At 46.1% G+C, this 26,088-nt stretch overlaps 2 protein-coding genes across 2 annotated transcripts in view; both read left to right on the top strand.

Annotated features, from left to right (window-relative positions):
* The first annotated feature begins 1,112 nt into the window (after positions 1 to 1,112).
* On the top strand, positions 1,113 to 6,134 carry LOC143793558 (uncharacterized). Its single transcript, XM_077280627.1, has 5 exons — positions 1,113 to 2,712; positions 2,793 to 2,867; positions 3,188 to 3,383; positions 3,537 to 3,699; positions 4,456 to 6,134. The coding sequence occupies exons 1-5, from the start codon at positions 2,518 to 2,520 to the stop codon at positions 5,468 to 5,470; spliced, it is 1,644 nt and encodes a 547-aa protein (XP_077136742.1). The 5' UTR covers positions 1,113 to 2,517; the 3' UTR covers positions 5,471 to 6,134.
* Positions 6,135 to 9,232: 3,098 nt separating this feature from the next.
* LOC143793534 (uncharacterized) overlaps positions 9,233 to 26,088 on the top strand; it is a 40,160-nt gene continuing 23,304 nt past the window's right edge. Inside the window, exons 1-4 of the mRNA XM_077280584.1 lie at positions 9,233 to 9,350; positions 9,829 to 9,975; positions 10,292 to 10,471; positions 11,390 to 11,513. Of these exons, the coding sequence (XP_077136699.1) occupies positions 9,886 to 9,975; positions 10,292 to 10,471; positions 11,390 to 11,513 (394 nt within the window). The 5' untranslated portion in view covers positions 9,233 to 9,350; positions 9,829 to 9,885. The remainder of the gene's footprint in view (positions 9,351 to 9,828; positions 9,976 to 10,291; positions 10,472 to 11,389; positions 11,514 to 26,088) is intronic.

The following is a 26,088-nucleotide window of genomic DNA, read 5'->3' as shown; positions in this document are numbered from 1 at the left end:
GATGTAAAGTAGACATGTGAGAAATGTTATTTATTAACTATTTTTTGTGACATATCTCTCTGATTTAAGGGCATAAAAATACAAAGTTTGAAAATTGCAAAATTTTAAAAATTTTCGCCATATTTCCATTTTTTCATAAATAATCGCAAGTAATATCGAAGAAATGTTATCACTATCTTGAAGTACAACATGTCACGAAAAAACAATCTCAGAATCAGCAGGATCCGATAAAGCGTTCCAGAGTTATAACCTCATAAAGTGACAGTGGTCAGAATTGTAAAAATTGGCTCGGTCATTAAGTACCAAATTGGCTCTGTCACTAAGGGGTTAAGATGCAAGACTCCTCCGAGTTTCTCGCATGTGTGATCCATTTATCGTATCTATCTATCTATTTATCGTATCTATCTATTTATCGTATCTATCTATCTATCTATTTATCGTATCTATCTATTATCTTTCTATTGATGTATCTATATATTGATAGATATATTCATAGATAGATATATCGGAAGATAATAGATATACCGATTGATAGATAATAGATAAATACTATAGATAGATCGATAGATATGATAGATATGATAGATGTCTATCGTATCTATCTATTGTATCCATCTATCATATCTATCGATCTGTGTGTGAAAACATTATTCTTCAATGGAGTATGTAAATTAAGAGGTTGGACAACAAATTACATCAAAATTCTTTTTTTTTGTGTATCTTTATTTAGCTTGCAAAAACACACACTAATCCGCATACAAAAAAGCATGAAAAGGGCATCAAAAACACAGGTGACCTGCCAGAGACCTCAGGTGAAGATTTGGTGCAGATTTTGAGTACATTTGAGGACATTGAGTTCATTTTGAGTACTAGTGGTCCAGGGTACTTCTTTTCAAACTGAACTTACGTACGATTGAGTGTGTTTGATTATGTGCGACATAAGCGATTTACGTGAATAACTCATGGACCACAAGTAGTCAAAATAAACATCTCAAAGTCCTGATCAAAATTTTAGCCAAACAATAGCCACTCTATGTATAATTCACCATACATGGAAAATCGAATAGCTAACTAATAACTAACTGCCATACATGAAAATCGAATAGCTAAGGCTACGTTCACATTTGCGGTGTGCGCCGCAGCGTCGCCGCCGCAACGCACCGCATGCGTCGTGCGGCCCTATCTTTAACATTGGGGCCGCATGGCGCCGCATGTACATGCGTTGTCATGCGTTGTGGTGCGTCGTACGCCGCATGCGGCGTTAGGGCGCACCTGCCAGGGCGCGGCAAACGCAACATGTTGCATTTTTTGGGCGGCGCAGACTTTTTAAAAAACGCATGCGTCGTGTTTGCGTCGTGTTTGCGTCGTCGATGCGCCTTTTTTCCCATTGACTTGCATTGACAACGCAGACGACGCAAGTACTTGCGTCGTGATGCGTTGTACGACGCATGCGTTTTTCTTACAAAAATGCAAAACATTGTCTAGACTTTGTCTAGACACTTAAAAAAAGCACTATATATATAAAAAAAGGGGTGGGGGTTTGCCATTGTCTTTCACCAGGCTATCCACACAAGACACTGAGAGGAGCAACCTGCTTTCCAAACCTGTAAGTATATATTTCTCTTTGCATAATTTTTTTTCTGTGTTTTATTTTTTTTTTTGATTTAATTTGTGCAATGTTTGCTCTGTGATATTGTACGGTTATGGCACTGTAGGTTGTTATTGAATAATAACATTTTTTTTAATGTGTTTCTGATATATGCTGGCGTTTCTTGTGTGCGGCCTTGCTGGGTTTGGATTGGTTTTGGATTTATATTTTGGTTGTTCTTGTGTCATGCGGATGTTCAATGCCTTTTTTTTGTAAGATTTTTTATTGTAAAATTTGTGGTGCATGTCTTTTTCTGGCTTCTATTGTTGGGGTAACCGTATGGCGTTTTCTAGGCTCATGTCTTGCTGGGTTTTATTATGCTGTTGGCATTTTTTTTTCTTTCCTTGAGTGTCTTTTCTTGCTGGTGGGGGGCTACATTTATGATGTTTCATTTGTATTGTATTGTTCCGTGCTGCTATATGCCATTCGTTTTCTGTATGGCTTCCATATATATATCTCCTGTCTTGAATGTTTCCATAGCCAAGTGTGTAGTATTTATTTTTTTTTTTTTTTTAGTTTGGGCCCTTTTTTAAAAATTTCTTGTGTTCTCTTTTCTATTTGACTATGGTTTTTCTTTTGGTTGCTGTATATTGTCCTGTAATGTTTATTGCTTATTATCTATAATGGTATTTATCGCCTTTTTCAGATGTATTTCTGTGGTAGATGTCACCAGATGGTGTTGTTTTGGATCATGTCTTGTTGCTATTGTAAAGTATGGCGTGCAGTTTGCTATTTCATTGTGCCTTTTTTTTTCCTCTTTATTTTTTTATTTTTTTTTTTTTTAAATTTGGACATAGGTGTCTATTTTTGCTTAATTTTGTTTGGGTCTATTCTTGTATTGTTTCTTCTATTGTCTTCTCTTGTAATGTATGGCGTTGTGGTGTCGCTTTTTGAGTTTGCATTGTCCTATCAGTCAACAGTCAATTGTGGTTGTTTTAATGTTTTATTGTATGTGGCATTGCTTTGAATGTGATTTTTTGCTCATTTTTTCATTGCAGAGCAAACTTGCAAGAATGACGAGTGAGTCAGAGTCTGAACATAGGCAATCGGCGAGGGGGAGTGCGGTGAGTAATTATGTCCAGTTGCTTACTATTCGCTGCCATTTGTAGCATTGTCACTAATTTTTGTATACATTTTTTTACAGGCTTCTTCAAGTGAGGGGGAAGGCACACAGCGGGAGCAGGGAGATCGGTGCCAAGATGGGTCGTCAGGCCGGCAAGTGAGTATTTGTTTTTTTTTTTTTATCTTTTTTTTTTTTGTGGCATCCTGCTGGGAGGAACATTAGGAGCAACCTGGTTTCACTAGGGCTGTTTACTAAGCTTAATTACATATAGCTTTTCAGGGCAGCAAGTATTTGGGGGAAGGTAACATACAGTTGAACTCCCTGCACAAAAACATTCAAAAATACAGGTTTAGAAACCATCAATATACATACATAAAATGGCAAAGGATAGGGCAAAGGTACAAATCATGCCAGGTGCTGATGATGGTTGTTTATATTTGCCTATTTGTAACCTTTTTGTTTTCTATTTTTTCTAGGTTTCACAACGGGACCACAGGGAGAGTATCGATGTGGAGCTCCTGATCTCCAGCATCCAGGAGCGTGGCCCGTTGTGGGACAGCCGTGACCCCCGGCACATGGACCAGGTGGTTTCTAGGCGTTTGTGGGCAGAGGTGGCAAAGTCGCTGTGGGATGGCTTTGACAGTGCCTCCGCCAAGGACAAAGGCACCTTTAGTGAGTATTGCTGATACGCTGCTATGACCCATCTTGCCAGGATAAACACAACCGTGTGTGATGCTATCAACGCCTAAACTTTGCATCACACACGGTTGTTTTATCATTTTAAAATGCTACATATGTAACCTTTTTTTTTCTTTGCATTCACAGTGACAAAGTTGAGGACCAGATGGCGATCCATGAAGGACCGTTTCAATAAGGGGCTGCGTGCTGAGGAGGAGCAATCGAGGAGTGGTGCTGCTGCGGCCAAGTCGGTTCCATATAAATACAACCGACAATTACAGTTCCTAAGACCAATCCTTGGCCGCCGACAGTAAGTATTTTGTCCACATACCATATTGCACATTGGACATTGCCCAGACACATATATTGCACAGCCACATAGTACATTGCCCAGCCACGTACATTGTGCATCCACACACATAGTATGTTTGCAGGCCACTATATCGCAGCCACATAGTACACGTTCTAGCCACGTATCCACATAGTACATTTCCCAGGCACATAGTGTCTTGGCCATCAATGTAGTCAGCGTAGCATATTGGCCATCCACGGTATTTTTTTTAGGTTAAGCGAGAGTCCTTGTAGTCCATGACAGGTTACGTTCTGAGTCAGTGTAGTTCTGATCGCAGGAATAATGATGACGTCTCGATCACAAGATCCTAACGTCATGGACATTCCTGCGATCAGATCAGCAAAGTTTTTTTTTGTTTTTTTTTTTAAATTTTTTTTTTATAGACCTTAAATTTTCTATTATTTTTGAGACATAGACGGCATCTTGAAATTATTATTTCACACCAAAATTTTTTCAAAATATGACAGGGGTATGCATTGCCTTTGGCAGAGGGAATGTACAGTCATTTTCTGCCGTCGGTATGTCCATGATTGTTATCGTGAGCCCTAATGGTCAGCTGGCGATAACAATCAGCAATTTATTATAGGCCACACAGAGTGAGAGACAGGGGATTGTAATGTTTTGTTGTGTCATGTAATGAACATTTTTTTACAGGAGTTGGCGTATGTGATAGTTTATTAATTGAAGACTAATTTTTACATTATCTTTTCACAGGACACACAGCAGCACCCTCCAGCGAGCTCCCCCCTGTGAAGCGGAACTTCATGGATCGCCATCTGAGCCGTCACAGCCATCCCACAGCGACAGCAGGCCTGCACCACCATCATCTGGAGAACCGGCTGCCGGTACGTCAGGTTTTCCCCTGCCCGAGGCCTCTGGCGCACCTTCGTTCGGGAATTCCCGACAGCGCCAGCGGGCCTCGGACAGGTCAGTCATGCCTGAATTTTTGCACTTGGGCACGGTGTTCCAGAACGGTTTCAAGGCGTTGAGAGATGAAATGTCCAGTATGGGACGGCGCCTTGAAATCCTGGAAGCCGAGCTCACAAATCCGGCAAAACATTTTTTAAGCACAATTGCTAAGGGCATGGTGGAAAACCTTACGCCGGAACTCCAGATTTCGGTGATGCAGGACTGCCACAATTCTTACGTGAGGGCTCTGCAGCAGTCTCGGGTCGCGCAGTCAGCGACACTGCCCGTAGTGCCGTCGCTGGCTAGCGTGACTCCGACTACTGCTGCAGAGTCACTCCAGCCACCCCACCCTGGTCCAAGTGCCGGGCGACGCCACCACAGCCACCATACCAGTGTGCGGCCCACTCCTGCTCCTGCCAGGCCCTCATCCTCCCGTAGGAGTGCTTCTGGGGGAGATGCCGCCGAAGGCAGGGAAAAAAAAAAAAGAAAACATAAGAGGAGGCACACAGACACACACCCAGAGGCACAGGTTCTGGCTGCTCCAGGACACACACCATCTCGTCGTGGCTCTAGCCACAGCAGGAGCAGCCAGGGCCAACCAAGCCAAAAAAGAAGGCGGCTTGTGTTGCCTCCTCCCTCCTCCACTGACGAGGCGGTCTCCCCAGTGTACCCTGCGGGGGGTTTGGACCTGCCCTCAAGCCTCCTTCAGTATGGCGGCTCCTCCTCCTCTACCACTCCCACTCTCAGGTCCAGAACTCGAAGCTACCGGTCACCGCTGGTAGCGGATGTTGATCCCCCCTCGGATGTTGATACCCCCTAATTTGCTTTTCCCTTTTTTTCTGTTTCCCCCCAATAAAAATTTATTTTTTTGTATACAATATTTGGTCTTCTTTTCAAGTACAATGCTCGGTAATTCACTCCGTGCGCCGTTTATTTGTGCTTCAAACGCCTCATATATGCAATGTCAGACAGTATTTTTGGATTTTTTAATTTGACCGTTTCTTTGGGTGTCGTTCATTGCTGTATGAGGTGTTTCCAAACACTAAAGTGTATGAGTTGTTTTCAAAGAAAAAGGGTATGTGTCCACGCTCAGGATTGCATCCGAATTTGGTCCGGATTTTAATTCAATATTTGTAGCCAAAACCAGGCGTGGGTAATAAATACAGCAGTGGAGCATATGTTTCTATTCTACTTTTCCTAATTGTTCCACTCCTGGTTTTGGCTTACAAATATTGATGAAAAAACCTGAGCAATTCAGGATGCAATCCTGAACGTGGACACATACTGTAAAGGTACCTTCACACTTAACAATGCTGCAGCAAAACAGACAACGATGCAATTCACTGCAGCATCGCTATTTGGGAGCTGGAGAGCTGTCTGTGTGACCGCTCTCCAGCGACCAACGATGCCGAGGTCCCCGGGTAACCATGTTAAACATCGGGTTGCTAAGCGCAGGGCGCACTTCCGATGTTTACCCTGGTTACCAGTGTAAAATGAAAAAAAAAAAAAAATATTCACAATCGCATCCCCCGGCGTCAGCTTCCCTGCACTGACTGAGTGACGTCCCTCACAGCAACGCTGTGCTGTGCATTCACTTTACGGCCGGCGCTCACTCAGTGCAGGAAGTGGACGCCAGGGGACGCGAAGATGAGTATATTTATTTTTATTTTTTAGTTTACAATTAACACTGGTAACCACGGTAAACATAAGCGCGACCATGCGCTTGGTAACCCGTTGTTTACCCTGGTTACCAGTGTAAAACATCGCTGGTATCGTTGATTTTGCTGTCAAACACAACGATACACGGCGATCTGACAAACAAATAAATATGGTATGGTATAAATTTTGTCTTGGAAGCATGGTAGAAAACGTAAGAAATTTTTTTTATTAAAACACAACATTTTAAAAACAAAGGTTTACAAGTTTTTTAGATAAGGCACATTTACATTGGTGAACTATTTTTAGCATAGTCACACCAGAATACAGTCCAACAGTTTATTACACCATTGAATCTTGCCATGACAGACGGCCAACATCTGACACAAAATAGGCCGCAAAACGGTCCCTCATCTGCGCAATTTCCACGCTTGACCTCAGAGGATGATCATGGAAATTGGGCAATGGGTTGGCTATGGTTTCATCCAGATCAACGTTCAGTCTCTCTTTGGCCAGAATAAAATTGTGGAGAACCACACACGCCTTCACCACCTCATCCACTGTCTCAGTTTTCAGATTAATGGCGGATCCTAATATCCGCCATTTAGAGACAAGGATGCCAAAGGCGCACTCCACAGTCCTTCTGGCCCTGGACAGTCTGTAATTGAACACCCTTTTCGTGTGGTCCAAGCCCCGACTTGAGTAGGGTTTCAATAGGTTGGCAGACATTTGGAATGCCTCATCCCCAACCACAACAAATGGCATCGCAGGGCCTTCGGTGTGGGGAAGAGGTCGTGGCTGGGGGAAATTGAAATTGTTGCCATATAATTTTTGGCCCATATCAGACTCTTTGAATGTGCGCGAGTCATTTGACCGGCCAAAAGCACCAATGTCGACTGCCAGAAAACGGCAGTCCGCACCGGCAATTGCCATCAGCACAGTGGAAAAATATTTTTTGTAGTTATAGAAAAGGGATCCACTTTTCCCTGGCTTGGTAATACGAATGTGCTTGCCATCCACCGCGCCAATACAGTTTGGAAACGAACACACTTCCTCAAATTTCTCGGCGTTGGCCAACCAGATATCGCTTGTAGGGACGGGTAAAAATTCTTCCCGGAGGTTATCCCACAAAGCGCGGCAGGTCTCAGCAATAATTCCCGAGAGAGTGGAGACTCCAATCCGGAACTGAAATTGAAGGGATCGCAAGGTCTCTCCGGTAGCCAGGAAACTGCCAAGAAGATAAAGAAATTACATTAGTACATTGCAATTTATAAGGGTATGTCTCCACTGTCCGGAGACGCGGCGCTATCGTTGCAGCGGCGAAGCCGGTCGGCGATAAGCCCCGCCCCCTTCCTGGGACGCAATGGTGCCGGATGTGTACAGTACACATCCGGGATCATCGCACCCCTCGCCGTAGGGCCCTGTGATATACCTTGCGGGGACGCTGCGTCCCCGCAAGGTGTACGGACATGCTGTGTTCTGAAAAGACGCGCAGCATGTCCGGAGTCGCAGGGCCTCCGCGTGCGGGTTTCCACGCATAGTGGAGACGGGATTTCATAAAATCCCCTCCACTATGCTGGAACATCTGGACGCTGCTTGTTTGACGCTGCAGCGTCAAACAAGCTTACTGACCGTAGAAACACAGCCTAAAAGTACATTGACCATACCACCCCCAACAAAAATTAAGAAAAAAAAAAAAAAAAAAAGGGAAGATGTGAACGTAGCCGAACATATCTCAAGTCATTCAAACAGCTACGTACCGTAGAGTCACCAGCAGCCGCTCCTCTGCGGATATAGCTCTCCGGAGCTGAGTATCCTGCCTGCTGATGGCTCCTTCCACCCGACGCAGAAGATACCGGAAGCTCTCCTGAGACATCCTGGTGTACTCGAAATACTTCTCCAGGTTCTCATTCAGTTCGCCAAACAAGCTATGGTATGCTCCACGGCTCTCCCGGACTTCCAAGATAGGGTGTATCCAAAATCTGCGATGAATCCATCTCCGTTTTTCTCTTTCTCTTTGATGAGCACAGGCGACAGCATAGGCATGAGCCAAGGCTAAATCCATCTCCATATCCATGATAACACTGTCCAAGGGACGCTCCATCATGAATACCAGCAAATGGGAGGAATTCATGTCTGCCATGGTATATATACACAATTACATAAACACCAACCCTCTTCTAGCCATTGGTGGCCCTTATCTATTGTGTAGACACTTTTTTTGGTGGGTGGGATGAAGAATGACTCACTGCACAAAAACGCATGCGGCGCAAAACGCTGCGTTTTTTGTTGGAAACGCAACTGCGTTTACAAAAAACGCTGCGTTTTGCGCCGCATGCGTTGAACGCATGCGGCGCAAAACGCAGCGTTGTGCATGCGTTGTGTTGCGTTTTTGTCTGCGTTGTGCGTTGCGGCGGCGACGCTGCGGCGCACACCGCAAATGTGAAAGGCTACGTTCACATTCGCGGCGGGCGCCGCAGCGGCGCCGCATGCGTCATGCGCCCCTATATTTAACATTGGGGCGCATGTACATGCGTCGCACTTGCGTTTTGCGCCGCATGCATCGCTGCGGCGCCCGCGTCCGGGCGCAGAGGACGCAGCAAGTTGCATTTTTGCTGCGTTCAAACGGCCAAAAAGGACGCATGCGGCGCAAAACGCAACGTTTTTTGTTTGCGTTGTGCGCTGCGGCGCACAACGCAAATGTGAACGTAGCCTAACTTGAATCCGGTAAAACGTATTGCTATGTAAAAAAAGAGTCGGTAAAGAGCCGGGCTGCCATCACTACGGGCCGGCGCCCCCTCACAGGACGTTCCCGCGCTTCCCAGTCAGCACCACGACACGGTGAGGAGACAGAACAAGGAGGAAGAGTCTGCTGCTGAGGTCATCACAGGTCCTTCAAGTACTAGTGTCTTTAGCCCCGTCCCCTGATCACATGACGGTGACGTCACCACAGGTCCTTCAGCTCTCAGTGCAGCAGCTCCGTCCTGGTTGTGTGCAGCTCGTGTTCTCTGGTGTCAGCCAGCAGCAGATTTCCCGCCATTCCGGTGAGATTACAGGAGGGTTTGGTGGAGTTTTGGTGCTTGTGGTAAATCTGTGAGAGGAGAGTGTGGGGTGAGATCAGAGCTGTTCCTGTGGAGGCTCCTGCTCCATGTGACTGCGGCTCCTCAGTGTTGGGGACGGGCAGCATTGTATGGGGGATGTGCAGCGTCTGCTCCTCATCTCACGGCCCCCGCTGGAGGAGTAGTTACCACGGTGACCGTCCTCTGCTGGAGGTGTAGTTACCACGGTGACCGTCCCCTCACTGGCGGGGTAGTTACCACGGTGACCGTCCTCTCCTGACTGTGCAGTTACCTCGGTGACCGTCCTCCTCCTACGAGGCTGATAATGAGCGGTCAGATCGGCGGAGGAGGCCGCGGTGGAGTTTTGTGGCTTTTCCTCCTGATAAATGTTGATATTTGGCAGAATTTAGTGCTTGTCGTTCTCTCGTCCCCTGTGATTTCCATCTTCTCCTCCATCATACAGATGCCGGCAGGACGAGATCCCTCCAGCTGATCCAGTGCTCATCCCTCCTCCTCCTGAATGACCCCGAGGATGGACGAGGACAGGGATGAGACCACCAGAAGATTATTCCACTTGGCCCTGGAGATCGTCTCCCTGCTGAGCAGAGAGGTAACTCCTCTACATTTCTATCAGCTTTATTGTGTTCTGTGACAAGTCCGACATCGGGAGGAGGAAATCCAGAATAGAGAGAAGGATTCTTTCCTGTAAGAGCAGTGATTGTGTGGAGCTCTCTGCCCGGAGGAGTTGTCATGGGGATTCCCTATAAGAGCTGTAGAGGGGCCGGGATGTCTGTCCGGAGGGGAATCATATTCCCGGTTATGGCCCCAGATTACTGGAGACGGTTATTGATCCCGGGATTTCTACTGATTGTCAGATCTGGAGTCGGGAAGGAATCTTCTCCCTAAGTGTCTCTCTCCATACACAGGATTACACAATAGTGAGGAAGACACCGGGGGACGGTGTGACTCCCATCATCCATCTCCAGGAGTCAGGAGGGCGGAGCCCGCGCCCCATCGCAGAGCCTCCCCCGCACTCCCTGCTACATGAGAGGAACAAGAAGATCCTGGAGCTCAGCAACAAGATGATTGAGCTGCTGAGCGGAGAGGTGACTGCTGGGACATTATACAGCACTGGAGGATTCTGGGTGATGAGCGGAGAGGTGACTGCTGGGACATTATACAGGACTGGAGGATTCTGGGTGATGACCGGAGAGTTGACTGCTGGGACATTATACAGGACTGGAGGATTCTGGGTGATGAACGGAGAGGTGACTGCTGGGACATTATACAGGACTGGAGGATTCTAGGTGATGAGCGGAGAGGTGACTGCTGGGACATTATACAGGACTGGAGGATTCTGGGTGATGAGCGGAGAGGTGACTGCTGGGACATTATACAGGACTGGAGGATTCTGGGTGATGAGCGGAGAGGTGACTGCTGGGACATTATACAGGACTGGAGGATTCTGGGTGATGACCGGAGAGGTGACTGCTGGGACATTATACAGCACTGGAGGATTCTGGGTGATGACCGGAGAGGTGACTGCTGGGACATTATACAGGAGGATTCTGGGTGATGAGAGGAGAGGTGACTGCTGGGACATTATACAGGACAGCACTGGAGGATTCTGGGTGATGAGCGGAGAGGTGACTGCTGGGATATTATACAGCACAGGGGGATTCTGGGTGATGAGCGGAGAGGTGACTGCTGGGACATTATACAGCACTGGAGGATTCTGGGTGATGAGCGGAGAGGTGACTGCTGGGACATTATACAGGACTGGAAGATTCTGGGTGATGAGAGGTGACTGCTGGGACATTATACAGGACTGGAAGATTCTGGGTGATGAGCGGAGAGGTGACTGCTGGGACATTATACAGCACTGGAGGATTCTGGGTGATGAGCGGAGAGGTGATTGCTGGGACATTATACAGGACTGGAGGATTCTGGGTGATGAGAGGTGACTGCTGGGACATTATACAGGACTGGAAGATTCTGGGTGATGACGGTGTGGTTGTTGTCAGGTTCCTATAAGGTGTCAGGACGTCGCTGTCTATCTCTCCATGGAGGAGTGGGAGTATCTAGAAGGACACCAGGATCGGTACCAGGACGTGATGATGGAGGAGCTCCGGCCTTTTACACCACGAGGTGAGAGGAAACCTTCCCCTGACATCAGATTTTCTCTTCAGCGTTGGTCGGTTGCTATTAGTGATGCAGACACAGATATTTCCGTGTTTTCTCTGTGGGATGAATCTCTCCTATAACGGCTGATCGGACCTCACATTCGGGTCCTGCAGATGATTCTCTGCTGCTGATGGAGAAGTTATTCTAGATTTATCTTTATTTATTGGTTTATAAATTTACAAGTGTTACAATCAGGGCAATAACCGCGGTGATATCAGACAATCACCGGAGAGTAATAATCCGAGTACAGTGGTGTCAGTTCCCAGGATCCTGCACAGTCTAGAACTTAACATCGGACTTATACTGAGGGCAGAATATTAATTCACTAATTATAGTCTCATAGTCAATGATCTAACGGCAAGGTGTAAGTAAGGTCAGGAGAAGAAGGAGAAAGAAAGAGAAGAGAAAAAAGCAGAAGAGATGGAAAGAGGGACGGTAAGAGGAAGGAGCGGGGAGGGGGATGTTTCTGCAGATCTCTTCTCTCCTGTTAGAGCCAGGTAATCCGCAGAAGATCAATGTTCCAGACAGTAAACACCAGGTTGTGTAGAAGGCTTCACAGGAGTTATTGATCCTAGAGGCGAGTTCCTCCTTAAGCCTCACTTCATTAATCTTGGCAGACCAGATGGACATTCTCTGTGGTGTCTTCTTCCTATAGTAGAGGATAGTCACTCTGCCAGTCGTGTCTCAGGATGGAATTTCTGTATATTTTTAATGGTCTGTCGCTGTGATGGATAAGGACGAGAGCCGGGTCCAGGTCAGAAATGAGGTCTGTGACTTTACCTATCACTTGTACTTTTTCTCAAAAAGGTGAGTGTAGCCAATAAACGAATATCAGGTCACTGTCCTCCTCCCCACATCTCCCAACACACGGGGCTTGCTTCTGGGAAGATCGTATATGATCGAGTAGGGACCCGATGTCACCGAGATAGTAATTTATACCAGGCTTCATGGAAGCGGGAGCAGATAGAGGACTTGTGCGTTAGAGTAAAATACGTTGTGTGAGACCCAGATCATTCTCCCATTGGGTCTGAAAACGGATTTAAGTTGGTCTGGGGGCTCGATCATCAGAGAGTATAAAAAGGACAACATAAGCCTTAACCCCTTCATGACCCAGCCTATTTTGACCTTAATGACCTTGCCATTTTTTGCAATTCTGACCAGTGTCCCTTTATGAGGTAATAACTCAGGAACGCTTCAACGGATCCTAGCGGTTCTGAGACTGTTTTTTCGTGACATATTGGGCTTCATGATAGTGGTAAATTTAAGCCGATAATTTCTGCGTTTATTTGAAAAAAACGGAAATTTGGCGGAAATTTTGAAAATTTCGCAATTTTCACATTTTTAATTTTTATTCTGTTAAACCAGAGAGTTATGTGACACAAAATAGTTCATAAATAACATTTCCCACATGTCTACCTTACATCAGCACAATTTTTGTTATAAGGGTTAAAATTTGACCAGTGATTTCTCAGTTTTACAACAAAATTTACAAAACCATTTTTTTAGGGACCACCTCACATCTGAAGTCAGTTTGAGGGTTCAATATGGCTGAAAATACCCAAAAGTGACACCATTCTAAAAACTGCACCCCTCAAGGTGCTCAAAACCACATTCAAGAAGTTTTTAAACCCTTCAGGTGTTTCACAGCAGCAGAAGCAACATGGAAGGAAAAAATTAACATTTAACTTTTTAGTCACAAAAATGATCTTTTAGCAACAATTTTTTTATTTTCCCAAGGGTAAAAGGAGAAACTGGACCACGAAAGTTGTTGTCCAATTTGTCCTGAGTACGCTGACACCTCATATGTGGGGGTAAACCACTGTTTGGGCGCACGGCAGGGCTCGGAAGGGAAGGAGCGCCATTTGACTTTTTGAATGAAAAATTGGCTCCAATCTTTAGCGGACACCATGTCGCGTTTGGAGAGCCCCCGTGTGCCTAAACAATGGAGCTCCCCCACAAGTGACCCCATTTTGGAAACTAGACGCCCCAAGGAACTTATCTAGATGCATAGTGAGCACTTTAAACCCCAAGGTGCTTAACAAATTGATCCGTAAAAATGAAAAAGTACTTTTTTTTCGCAAAAAAAATTATTTTAGCCTCAATTTTTTTCATTTTCATATGGGCAACAGGATAAAATGGATCCTGAAATTTGTTGGGCAATTTCTCTTGAGTACACCGATACCTCACATGTGGGGGTAAACCACTGTTTGGGCACATGGTAAGGCTCGGAAGGGAAGGAGCGCCATTTGACTTTTTGAATGAAAAATTATCTCCATCGTTAGCGGACACCATGTCGCGTTTGGAGAGCCCGTCTCCCTAAACATTGGAGCTCCCCCACAAGTGACCCCATTTTGGAAACTAGACCCCCCCAAGGAACTTATCTAGATGCATAGTGAGCACTTTAAACCCCCAGGTGCTTCACAGAAGTTTATAACGCAGAGCCGTGAAAATAAAAAATAATTTTTCTTTCCTCAAAAATGATTTTTTAGCCCGGAAATTTTTATTTTCCCAAGGGTAACAGGAGAAATTGGACGCCAAATGTTGTTGTCCAGTTTGTCCTGATTATGCTGATACCCCATATGTGGGGGTAAACCACTGTTTAGGCGCACGGCAGGGCTCGGAAGGGAAGGCACGCCATTTGGCTTTTTGAATGGAAAATTAGCTCCAATCATTAGCGGACACCATGTCGCGTTTGGAGAGCCCCTGTGTGCCTAATCATTGGAGATCCCCCACAAGTGACCCCATTTTAGAAACTAGACCTCCCAATCAACTAATCTAGATGTGTGGTGAGCACTTTGAACCCCCAAATGCTTCACAGAAGTTTATAATGCAGAGCCATAAAAATAAAAAATAATTTTTATTTTCTCAAAAATGATTTTTTTAGCCCGCAATTTTTTATTTTCCCAAGGGTAACAAGAGAAATTTTACCCCAAAAGTTGTCCAGTTTCTCCTGAGTACGCTGATACCCCACATGTGGGGGTATACCACTGTTTGGGCACACGTCGGAATTCGGAAGGGAAGTAGTGACATTTTGAAATGCAGACTTTGATGGAATGCTCTGCGGGCGTCACGTTGCGTTTGAAGAGTCCCTGATGTGCCTAATCAGTAGAAACCCCCCACAAGTGACCCCATTTTGGAACCTAGACCCCCAAAGGAACTTATCTAGATGTGTGGTGAGCACTACGAACCCCCAAGTGCTTCACAAAAGTTTATAACGCAGAGCCGTGAAAATAAAAAATCATTTTTCTTTCCTCAAAAATAATGTTTTAGCCCACAATTTTTTATTTTCCCAAGGGTTACAGGAGAAATTGGACTCCAAAAGCTGTTGTCCAGTTTCTCCTGAGTACGCTGGTACCCCATATGTGGGGGTAAACCACTGTTTGGGCACACGTCGGGGCTCGGAAGGGAGAGAGCACCATTTGACTTTTTCAACGCAGGATTGGCTGGAATCAATGGTGGCGCCATGTCGCGTTTGGAGACCCCCTGATGTGCCTAAACAGTGGAAACCCCTCAATTCTAACTTCAACACTAACCCCAACACACCCCTAACCCTAATCCCAACCCTATCCACAACCTTAACCCCAACACACCCCTAACCCTAGTCTTAGCCTTAGGGTTAGGGTTGGAATTAGGGTTATGTGTGTAAAACGCTGCGGAATCCGCACAAAGAATTGACATGCTGCGGAAAATACAACGCAGCGTTTCCGTGCTGTATTTTCCGCACCATGGGCACAGCGGATTTGGTTTTCCATAAGTTTACGTGGTACTGTAAACGTGATGGAAAACTGCTACGAATCCGCAGTGCCCAATTCGCTGCGGATCCGCAGCCAAATCCGCACCGTGTGCACATAGCCTAATTCTAACCCTAATTCCAACCCTAGCCCTAATTGTAACCCTAACCCTAATTGCAACCCTAATTCTAACCCTAGCCCTAAGTGCAACCCTAGGTGCAACCCTAAGTGCAACCCTATCCCTAACCCTACCCTTAACCCTAATGGAAAAACAAAAATAAATATATTTTCTGTATTTTATTATTGTCCCTACCTATGGGGGTGATAAAGGGGGGGGTGTTGTGACCTGGTGGTAACGGAGCAGCGCTGATATGACCTGGTGGGTAGGGAGCAGCACCGATATGACCTGGTGGGTAAAATAGATCATGGACAAGCTCTGAGGAGGTGGTAGCTTTACTGACCGCAATCCCTAATCCTAACACAAACACTAGAAATAGCCGTGGGACGTTCCTGTCACTCCCTAGACGCCTCTTCACAGCCTAAGAACTAACTACCCCTAAGATGGAAATAGAAAACTATCTCGCCTCAGAGAAATTCCCAAAAGGAAAGACATTCCCCCACATATATTGACTGTGAGTTGAGAGGGAAATGACAAACGCAGGGATGAAAACAGATTTTAGCAAAGGAGGCCACCTCTGACTAGATAGACAGAAATAGGAAAGGGCACTGTGCGGTCAGTATAAAAAACCTAAAAATCCACGCAGAGATTACAAAAATAACCTCCACACCGACTCACGGTGTGGAGGGGCAATTCTGCTTCCCCAGAGCTTCCAGCTAGCCTGAATATTTCATAATGACAAGCTGGACAAAAAGAGACATAACTTTAAACTGAACAGTAAGTACAAGAACTAGCAAGAACTTATCTTATGCTGACATGGACAGGCCATCAGGGAAATCCAAGGAGAGGACTGAGTCTAACCTAGAAAAACATTGACAGCTGGCATGAATTACAGACCAGAGCCCTGTTAAATAGCAAGGCCAAGAGAGCCGATTAGTGAAGTCAGCTGCCAGGCCAAACTCCAGGAGCAGCATTTCCACTCGAAACCACCAGAGGGAGCCCAAGGGCAGAACTCCCAAAAGTACCATTCATAACCACAGGAGGGAGCCCAAGAACGGAATACACAACAGGGGGGGTTTATTTACAATTTTTTTTTATTTTGATCGCTGTGATAGAACCTATCACAGCGACCAAAATGTACAGGGAACGAATCTGCCGGCCGGCAGATTCGGCAGGCGCATGCGCCCGCCATTTTCCAAGATGGCGGCGCCCATGCGAGAAGACCGAGGACACCGGGAGGGACTAGGTAAGTATGGGGGGGTGCAATCGGACAGCGGGGGGGGGAGGATGGGCGGAGGGGAGAGGAAGGCGCTTAGGACAGGGCGGAGGGGTAGGGAACAATGATGGCTGCTGCAGATCGCCGCCGTCAGTCGGTGAGTGGGCCAGATCGGGGTCTCCAGCCATGGCCGATGCTATTGCAGCATCGGCCATGGCTGGATTGTATTATTTCACCAATTTTCATAGGTGAAATATTACAGATTGCTCTGATTGGCTGTTTCACTTTCAACAGCCAATCAGAGCCACCCCTCCTGGGCTAAAGTACCACTCCCCCTGTCCCTCCATTTTGGGTGAAATTGGAGTTAACCCTTTCACCCGGCCTGCAGGGACGCGATCCCTCCATGACGCATATGCTGCGTCACAGGTCGGATTGGCACAGGTTTTCATGACGCATACGCTGCGTCAAAGGTCGGAAAGGGGTTAAGGATCCTGTGTCCGAGCTCTTCCATAGCAGTTTTACAGTAACAAGACTATCTAGAAAGGAGAGAGTGTAGAAAGTGGGAAATCTGTCCGATTCTCAAGATTCCTAGTGGGGAGGGAGCAGAGAGGCCGAAGAAGTGGTCCCTTGAGGGCCAAATATGTCCGGCTCCAAGGTGGGATACTCTAAAACATCCCCTCTTTATACTTCAGCAAAAACCTCATCCTCCAAACCCAAAATAGGATACATTGAGGAGGATTGCGGTAAGATTGGAGAACGGACCGAGAGCTGCAGGCTAGCGTAGCACAAAATTTGGTATGTGTGATAAGTTCCTTAACCACAGCCATATCTGTCCAGGGTTAGCAATTAGAGGGATATTTGTAAAGCCTTTCTACGTCTCAGCCCAGGCTTTCCCACTGTTCCTGTAGCCTAGAGAGGCGAGATGCTGTATATGATCTGAAATCAGGCAAGGCTCTACCCCCAAGGATTTAGAACAGTACAATATAGATCTACTGATGCGGGGAGGTTCACCAGAGCATGTAACCTTGGTTTGGACCGAAGTAAGACTTCTGAAGAATGGCGAGCCCTAATCAGAAGGGCTTGATTAACATATACAGTGGGTATGGAAAGTATTCAGACCCCTTTAAAGTTTTCACTCTTTGTTTCATTGCAGCCATTTGGTAAATTCAAAAAAAGTTCAATTTTTCTCATGAATGTACACTCTGCACCCCATCTTGACTGAAAAAAAACAGAAATGTGGAAATTTTTGCAAATTTAATAAAAAAGAGAAACTGAAATATCACATGGTCAAAAGTCTTCAGACCTTTTGCTCAGACACTCATATAAGTCACATGCTGTCCATTTCCTTGTGATCCTCCATGAGATGCTTCTACTCCTTCATTGAAGGCCAGCTGTGTGTAATTAAACTGATAGGACTTGACTTGGAATGGCGCACCTCTCTATATAAGACCTCACAGGTCACAGTGTATGTCAGACCAAATGAGAATCATAAGGTCAAAGTAACTGCCCAAGGAGCTCAGCGACAGAATTGTGGCAAGGCACAGATCTGGCCAAGGTTACAACAGAATTTCTGCAGTACTTAAGGTTCCTAAGAGCACAGTGACCTCCATAATCCTTAAAAGGAAGAAATTTGGGACCACCAGAAGTCTTCCTAGACCCGGCCGTCCTGCAAAACTGTGCAGTCGTGGGAGAAGAGCCTTGGTGAGAGAGGTCAAGAAGAACCCCAAGATCACTGTTGCTGAGCTCCAGAGATACAATAGGGAGATGGGAGAAAGTTTCACAAAGTCAACTATCACTGCAGCCCTCCACCAGTCAGGCCTTTATGGCACAGTGGCCCGACGGAAGCCTCTCCTCAGTGCAAGACATATGAAAGCCCACATAGTTTGCTTAAAAACACAAGAAGGGTTCCCAGACTATGAGAAATAAGATTCTCTCACATTTTTGGTGATAATTCTGAGCTGTATGTGTGGAGAAAACCAGGCACTGCTCATTACCTGCCCAATACAATCCCAACAGTGAAACATGGTGGTGGCAGCATCATTCTATGGGGGTGTTTTTCAGCTGCAGAGACAGGATGACTGGTTGTTATTGAAGGAAACATGAATGCTGCCATGTACAGATATATCCTAGAATGATAGAGTTGGAAGGGACCTCCTGGGTTATCTGGTTCAACCCCCTGCTCAAAGCAGGATTCACTATATCATCCCAGACAGATGTCTGTCCAGCTTCTGTTTGAAGACTTCCATGGAAGAAGAACTCACCACCTCTCGTGGCAGCCCGTGCCACTTATTGATCACCCTGTGCCACTCATTGATCACCCTGTCAAAAAGTTTTTTCTAATATCTAATGTGTCTCCTCCCATTCAGTTTCATCCCATTGCTTCTAGTCTTTCCTTGTGAAAATGAGAATAAAGATGATCCTTCTACAATGTGACAGCCCTTGAGATATTTGTAGACCGCTATTAAGTCTCCTCTGATCCTGGATGAAAACCTCTTCCAGAGTGTTCTGGACCTCAGACTTGGCCGAAGGTTCACCTTCCAACAAGACAATGACCCTAAGCACACAGCTAAAATAACAAAGGAGTGTCTTCAGAACAACTCTGTGAACCATTCTTGACTGGCCCAACCGGAGCGCTGACCTAAACCCAATTGAGAGACCTGAAAATGGCTGTCCACCAACGTTCACCATCCAACCTGATGGACCTGGAGAGGATCTGCAAGGAATTATGGCAGAGGATCCCCAAATCCAGGTGTGAAAAACTTGTGGCATCATTCCCAAGAAGACTCATGGCTGTACTAGCGCAAAAGGGGCTTCTACTCAATGCTGAGCAAAGGGGCTGAAGACTTATGACCATGTAATAGTTGTTTTCCTTTTTTAATAAATTTGCCCATCGGCCTCGCCACCGCTCACAGAGTGTTCACAAAGGTCATGGCTTTCATGTCCATTCTGCATTCTCGGGGCATGGTCTTTTTGCCTTAACCTAGATGACCTCCTGATCAAGGGGCCTTCCTTTCAAGCCTGCGCGGAGTGCATCCGTATCACATTGGATACACTTTCTTGCCTGGGCTGGCTGATAAACTTGAACAAGTCTTCCCCGTCCCAGCTCAGCAGATTTCCTTTCTAGGCGTGACCCTGGACACCTTCCGAGGATTGGTGATTCTCCCTCTAGACAAGGTCTTAGCCCTTCATCAAGGAGCCTGGGTACTTTATCTCTCAGGTCCTCACTCCATCTGATTCGGCATGAGAGTCCTGGGCAAGATGATGGTGGCAATGGAATCTGTTCCATTTGCTCAGCTACACCTCCGTCCTCTGCAGCATGCACTTCTGGCAGCCTGGGACAGGATCCCCTTCTTCCTCGACCGGCTGTGCCGCCTTTTCTTGTGGGGTCTGACAGGCGCTCAGGTGGTGGACGTTGTGGTCTTCCCTCAATCAAGGGAAATCCTTTCTTCCAGTTCAATGGCTGGTGGTCACAACCGATGCCAGTCTCATCGGCTGGCGCGCCTTCCAATCAATGTTCTGGAAATTCTGGCTATCCGGTTGTCCCTGCGGCGGTTCCATCATCTTCTGGCAGGGCGTCCCGTCCGGATTCAATTGGACAATTCCACGGCTGTGGCATATATCAATCACCAGGGGGGCACCCACAGCAGGGCAGCAATGCGAGAGGTAGTTCACTGTTATGACCCCAATGGCAGAGGGTCTCAGAAATAAATACCAAGTCTGCAAACACAAAAAACCAGCTCATAGGGCAGTGGTAACTGGGCTGACCGTTTATCTAATGCTAGCACCACAAATAGCAGCAGCCGGGGAACGTGCCTACGTTGGTTCTAGACGTCTCGCGCCAGCCGGAGAACTAACTAACCCTAGAAGGGAAAAGATAGACCTTTCTTGCCTCCAGAGAAAAGACCCCAAAAGTTGGATACAAGCCCCCAACAAATAATAACGGTGAGGTAAGAAGAAAAGAGAAACGTAAGAATGAACTAGATATTTAGCAAAGAGAGGCCCACTGACTAATAGCAGAATATAGTAAGATGACTTATACGGTCAGCAAAAACCCTATCAAAATTTCCACGCTGGATATTCAAGAACCCCCGAACCGTCTAACGGCCCGGGGGGAGAATACCAGCCCCCTAGAGATTCCAGCAAAATCAGGAATCACATTTAGTACAAGCTGGACAGAAAATAAAAGCAATGCAAATAACCAAAAAACAAGGAAGCAGGGCTTAGCTTAATTTTGCAAGAACCAGGACCAGCAGACAGGAGCAAACAGAAAGGAACTGATTACAACGATGCCAGGCACCAGACTGAGAATTAAGGAAGTCTATATAGCAACACCCCTGGACTAACGACCCAGGTGGGTGCCAAACTGGGGAAAGACAATCCCAGAGTCATACCACTAGTGACCACAAGAGGGAGCCAAAAAAGTCTAATTCACAACAGTTCACATTCTCTGCTGGGCCGAAAAGAACCATGCGTTTATTTCAGCAGTTCACATCCCGGGCGTGGAAAACTTGGCGGCAGACTTCCTCAGCCGCCAGAGTCTCACTTCAGGGGAGTGGGCTCTTCATCCGGAGGTTTTCAACCAGATCTGTGTCCGCTGGGGGACACCAGACGTGGAGATGATGGCTTCGAGATTAAACGCCAAGGTGCCAGAGTTTGTAGCTCGGTCCTTCCATGGCGTCAGTTTAGTCTTCCATACGTATTTCCCCTGCTTCCTTTGCTTTCGAAGGTCATCAAGAAGATCAAAGTGGAGGGGGTTCTAGTGAACCTAGTCACTCCGGACTGGCCACACAGGGCGTGGTACGCAGAGTTGGTGCAACTCGTTGCCGATGTTCCCTGGCGACTGCCGGATTTACCAGATCTGCTCTCCCAGGGTCTGATTTGCCACCAGAACTCAGGGGCCCTGTGTTTAACTGCTTGGCTATTGAATCCTGGGTCCTAGCCCAAGCTGGTTTCTCCCAACCGGTGGTTTCCACCATGATCAGCGCACAAAAGCCTTCATCGTGGCACATCTATCACAGCAGTTGGAAAGCCTTTTTCTCATGATGCAGAGCCCGCTGGCATCTTCCTCTTGCCTTCTCCATTCCAACCATTTTGGAGTTCCTTCAGACCGGCTTGGATTCAGGTCTGGCACCTAGTTTCCTCAAGGGCCAGATCTCTGCCTTATCCTTTTTGTTCCAGCGTAGAATTGCTTCCAATCTAGCGGGGACATTCACCAAGGGAGTCTCCCATGTGATTTTCCCCCCCCCCCCCTATAAAATGCTGTTAGATACCTGGGACCTTAACTTGGTCCTGGGGGTTCTACAGAAGACGCCTTTCAAGCCTCTGCAGGATGCGTCGATGACCTATCTTTCCTGGAAGGTTGCCTTTCTTGTAGCGTTGATGTCCATCAGGCAGGTCTCGGAACTTGCCACCATTTCCTGTCGTGCTCCCTTTCCTAATTTTCCACCAGGTCAAGGTGGTACTCAGGCCGTCCCCATCCTTATTGCCCAATGTGGTCTCTTCCTTCCACCTTAACGAGGACTTTGTCCTGCCCTCGTTCTGCCCGGCGCCGGTACACCGTGTTGACAGAGCCCTTTACAGTCTGGATATGGTGAGAGCTCTCAGAAGGCACGTCTCGTGGATGGCATCCTTCCGTAAGTCGGACGTTTTCGTTCTTCCTGAGAGTCACAGGAAGTGTCTTGCCACCTCAAAGTCCACAATAGCCAGGTGGATACGCTCAGCGATTCAGGAATCCTACTGCGTCAGGGGCAAGCCTATCCCTGCGGGTCAGTAAGCGCTTCTTGGGCCATTCGGCACCAGGTGTTGGCGGAACAGGTTTGCAAAGCTGCGACTTCCTCCAGTCTGCATACGTTTTCAAAGCACTACAATATTCACTCCCAGGCTTCCGCGGATGCTGGCCTGGGCAGACGAATCTTGCAGGCTGCAGTAGTGCATCTCTAGACAGTTATGTGAGGTTTGATCTGTTATCTTGTTTTCCCACCCAGGGACTGCTTTGGGACGTCCCGTGGTCCTGTGTCCCCAATGTGGTACATGAGAAACAGGGATTTTTGTGTACTCGCCGTAAAATCCTTTTCTCCAAGCCCACTCATTGGGGGGACACAGCACCCACCTTGTTGGCCTGATGGCTATATTTGTTCTTTGGTTTGATCTGTTGTACCTGTATTTGATGGTTATGATCTCCTACTGCTTTGTCACTGAACTGGTTCGGGTTGGTAGGTGTATACTGCAGAGGAGGAGCTTTTTTTTATATAATCACTTAGTGTCAGCCTCCTAGTGGCAGCAGCATACACCCATGGTCCTGTGTCCTCCAATGAGTGCTTCTGTGAAAAGGATTTTACGGTGAGTACTCAAAAATCCCTGTTTTGCTGATAGAAATTGCAGGCGCCATGTTGCATTTGCAGGGCCTCTAAGATACCGAAACACCAGAAAGCCCACACAAGTGACCCCTTTTTGGAAACTACACCCCTCAACTATTTTATCCAGGGATATAGTGAACATTTAAAACTCACATGTACTGCACAGCATTTGATAACATTAGGTCGTCAAATTAAAGTTTTGTTGTTTTTTTTTATCAAAATGTTGCTTTACCTCCCAAATTTTTCACTTTTTCAAGAAGTAACATGAAAAATGAACCCCACAGTTTGATGTTCACTTTCTTCTGAGCTTGGTGATACTCCACATGTAGTCAAAAATTCCTGTTTAACCCCTTAATAACCGTCGATACACCTTTTAGCAATGGCAGTTAAGGATACATATTACTCAGCGCCGCTTTTTAACGGCACTGAGAAATAAGGGTGTAGCGCCCCCAGCATCAGAAAATCTCTGGGGTTTCATCTACCGGGGGTAGCTGAGGCCCTGGAGAACATGATCAGAGCTGGATTTTCCGATCCTCGATCACGTGATCGCCGTTATTCAATGAATAGTAGCAATCAAGTTAAAAAAAAAAAAAGGGGGTGATATTCACGTCAGAGGAGAGAAAAATGATGCCCACTGAGCACCTCCGGTACCTCCGCCATCCCCGGGCCCTCTTGATCCTTCCCCCGGCCCTCCGCATGATCTTTTAAAAAAAAAAAAATGGCAGGCGCACTGCAAGATCTGACGGCCAGTACCCAGCAACAGCAGATCATTTTTTTTCTATTGGTTCCTTTTGATTGATATTGATTCCGGCAGCTCTTTGGACAGAGTGGACATGTGCTGCTTTCAAAGCGCTGCCGGTTTGTACCCGTGGAAACATACCCTTAATGGTTGGTACTGGATCATATACTTATTTCTCACTGCAAAATGCAAATTTATATAATTTATGCAATGTGATTTTTCTGGTTTTATTTTTGATATTCTATCTCTCAATGTTAAAATTAACCAACCCTTAAAATTATAGACTGTTCATGTGTTTGTCAGTCGGTAAACTTACAAAATCCGCAAGGGATGAAATACTTATTTCCCCCACTGTATTTGGCATGTACAAGTGTATTTTAATTATTACATCCAATACATCTAGTAAACAAGTACATAACCATGTTAGAATAGTTTTACACTGCAATGGAATAAATAAGGAGAGCAAGAAGAGCATCTCATTTATGCTGCTAAATATAACTTGCCTAAACTAAGGTAGAAGCAAAATGACCCCTGTAGGGCAGCAACAATTATATCTCGAAGACACAGATTCCGGTGCCCAATCGGGTAAAGTCCTCACTGACCTGATGTCTCAATCAAAGGACCCTAAAGAAAAGAGTCCCCTGGATTCAGAACCCCCTATCAACAATAGCAGTGGATACCAGCAGGCGAAGATGGGGGGCTATTATCTCCCTCACTTCCTTTCAGGGGCTCTGGACATGGGAGATCAGCCATCTATCCTCCAATTTCAGAGACCTGAAGGTAGTAGAGCAGTTGTTCCCCAACTCCGATCCTCAAGAGCCACCAACAGATCATGTATTCAGTATTTCATTAGTATTGCACAGGTGATAGTTGCATCACCTGCACAGGCAATAATTCAATCACCTGTGCAATACTCAGGAAATCCTGAAAACATGACCCCTTGATGGCTCTTGAGGACCGGAGTTGGGGAACATTGAAGAAGAGGATGTACTCCAATCGGAATATCCATAATTCAAGGCACCCACGTAAGGGTTTACTCAGACAACATGACCACGGTTGCTCACCTCCGTCATCAAGTAAGCGCAAAGATCTAAAAGCAGTCTCAACAAGAGTCTTTTCTTGGGCAGAAGAGCATCTCTGTCTATCTGCTCTGCCAACATCCAGGACGATATTCTGAGCAGAAGAGATGTGCGTCCAAGCGAATGGAGCTTAAATATAGAGGTTCCAAATGCTAACCATAAGATGGGGGCATCCAGAAGCAGATCTGTTTTCAAGTCATCAGAATGAAAAAATGGATCAGTACTTCTCCTTGAACCCAAATGATGCCTGCATGGAGGTGGACGCATTCGCCAATCCCTGGAGATACAGCCTGGCTTATCCATTTCTGCCAATTCCGGTCCTGCCAAGGATGCTCCAAAAGATAAGAACATAGAAGGTGAAAATAATCTTAGTGGCATCTCTCTGGTCGAAGAGAAGCTTGTTAGGCACTGTGAACAACTTGAGTTAAGACTCAGAAACCTTCACCAGGGTCCGATCTACCACCTGGACCCCGAAAGTATGTGTCTGACTGCTTGGCTTCTGAGTGTTCAATCCTAAAAAGTAAAGGCCTCTCAGATACTGTTGCAGACTCTCCCAAAAAAAAGTAGAAAACCAGTAACAAATGCCATTTATCATAAAATATGGAAAACTTTTGTATCTTGGTGTGTGTCTTGTCCTTCTGGCTCTCTCAATCAAAGACCCCCTATTTGAGAATTTTGGGTGATAGACTTATTCTCCAACTTGACCCATCCTTTTTTTTTTCCCATGGTGGTCTCAGTATTTCACAGATCACAGGAAAGTATTCTTCCCTCCTTTTGCCAAATTCCAGCACAACAAACAATAAAGAGGAAGAATTCCATTCCTTAGATGTGTGAAGACTGGTCGTTCACTACCTTCAACAAACACAGTCTTGGACAAAGGATCAGAATCTCTTCATCCAGCTCTACGGCCCAAATAATGGTATGAAAACATCAAAAAGCACTCTTGTCAACTGGATCAAGAAAGCAATTTACGAAACATATTAAAACTAGAATCTTTCGTCCCCAGAAAAATTTATGGAAAAAATGAAAGTTCTCTAGCGATGGAAAAGATGGTCCCAATGGAGGGATAAAAACATTTTTTTTATTTAAGCCATTTAAAACTGTAAGCAGTCAATATGGGTAACTGTACAGATGATGCTCATATGAAAAACATACGTGTTTCAGCGATAAGCCTTAGTCATGGTATGAAAAATTTTACAGCTCGCTCCACTAGGGCTGTCTCCTGGGATGAGAAGGCAATCGCTTCTATTGACCTAATCTGCAGAGCCGCTACCTGGTCCTCGGTCCATATCTTCTCCAA

The sequence above is a fragment of the Ranitomeya variabilis genome, chromosome 1 (genome assembly GCF_051348905.1).
Source record: "Ranitomeya variabilis isolate aRanVar5 chromosome 1, aRanVar5.hap1, whole genome shotgun sequence".
NCBI classification, from domain to species: Eukaryota; Metazoa; Chordata; class Amphibia; order Anura; family Dendrobatidae; genus Ranitomeya; species Ranitomeya variabilis.
This window is presented reverse-complemented; position numbering and strand designations above follow the sequence as displayed.

What these genes read in the sequence shown, in the direction of transcription:
- LOC143793558 (XM_077280627.1), top strand. Translation starts at nt 2,518, where the DNA reads ATGGCGTTGTGGTGTCGCTTTTTGAGTTTGCATTGTCCTATCAGTCAA. An exon ending in AATCGGCGAGGGGGAGTGCG is followed by an intron (nt 2,713 to 2,792) that starts GTGAGTAATTAT and finishes ATTTTTTTACAG; the next exon opens with GCTTCTTCAAGTGAGGGGGA. An exon ending in CCAATCCTTGGCCGCCGACA is followed by an intron (nt 3,700 to 4,455) that starts GTAAGTATTTTG and finishes ATCTTTTCACAG; the next exon opens with GACACACAGCAGCACCCTCC.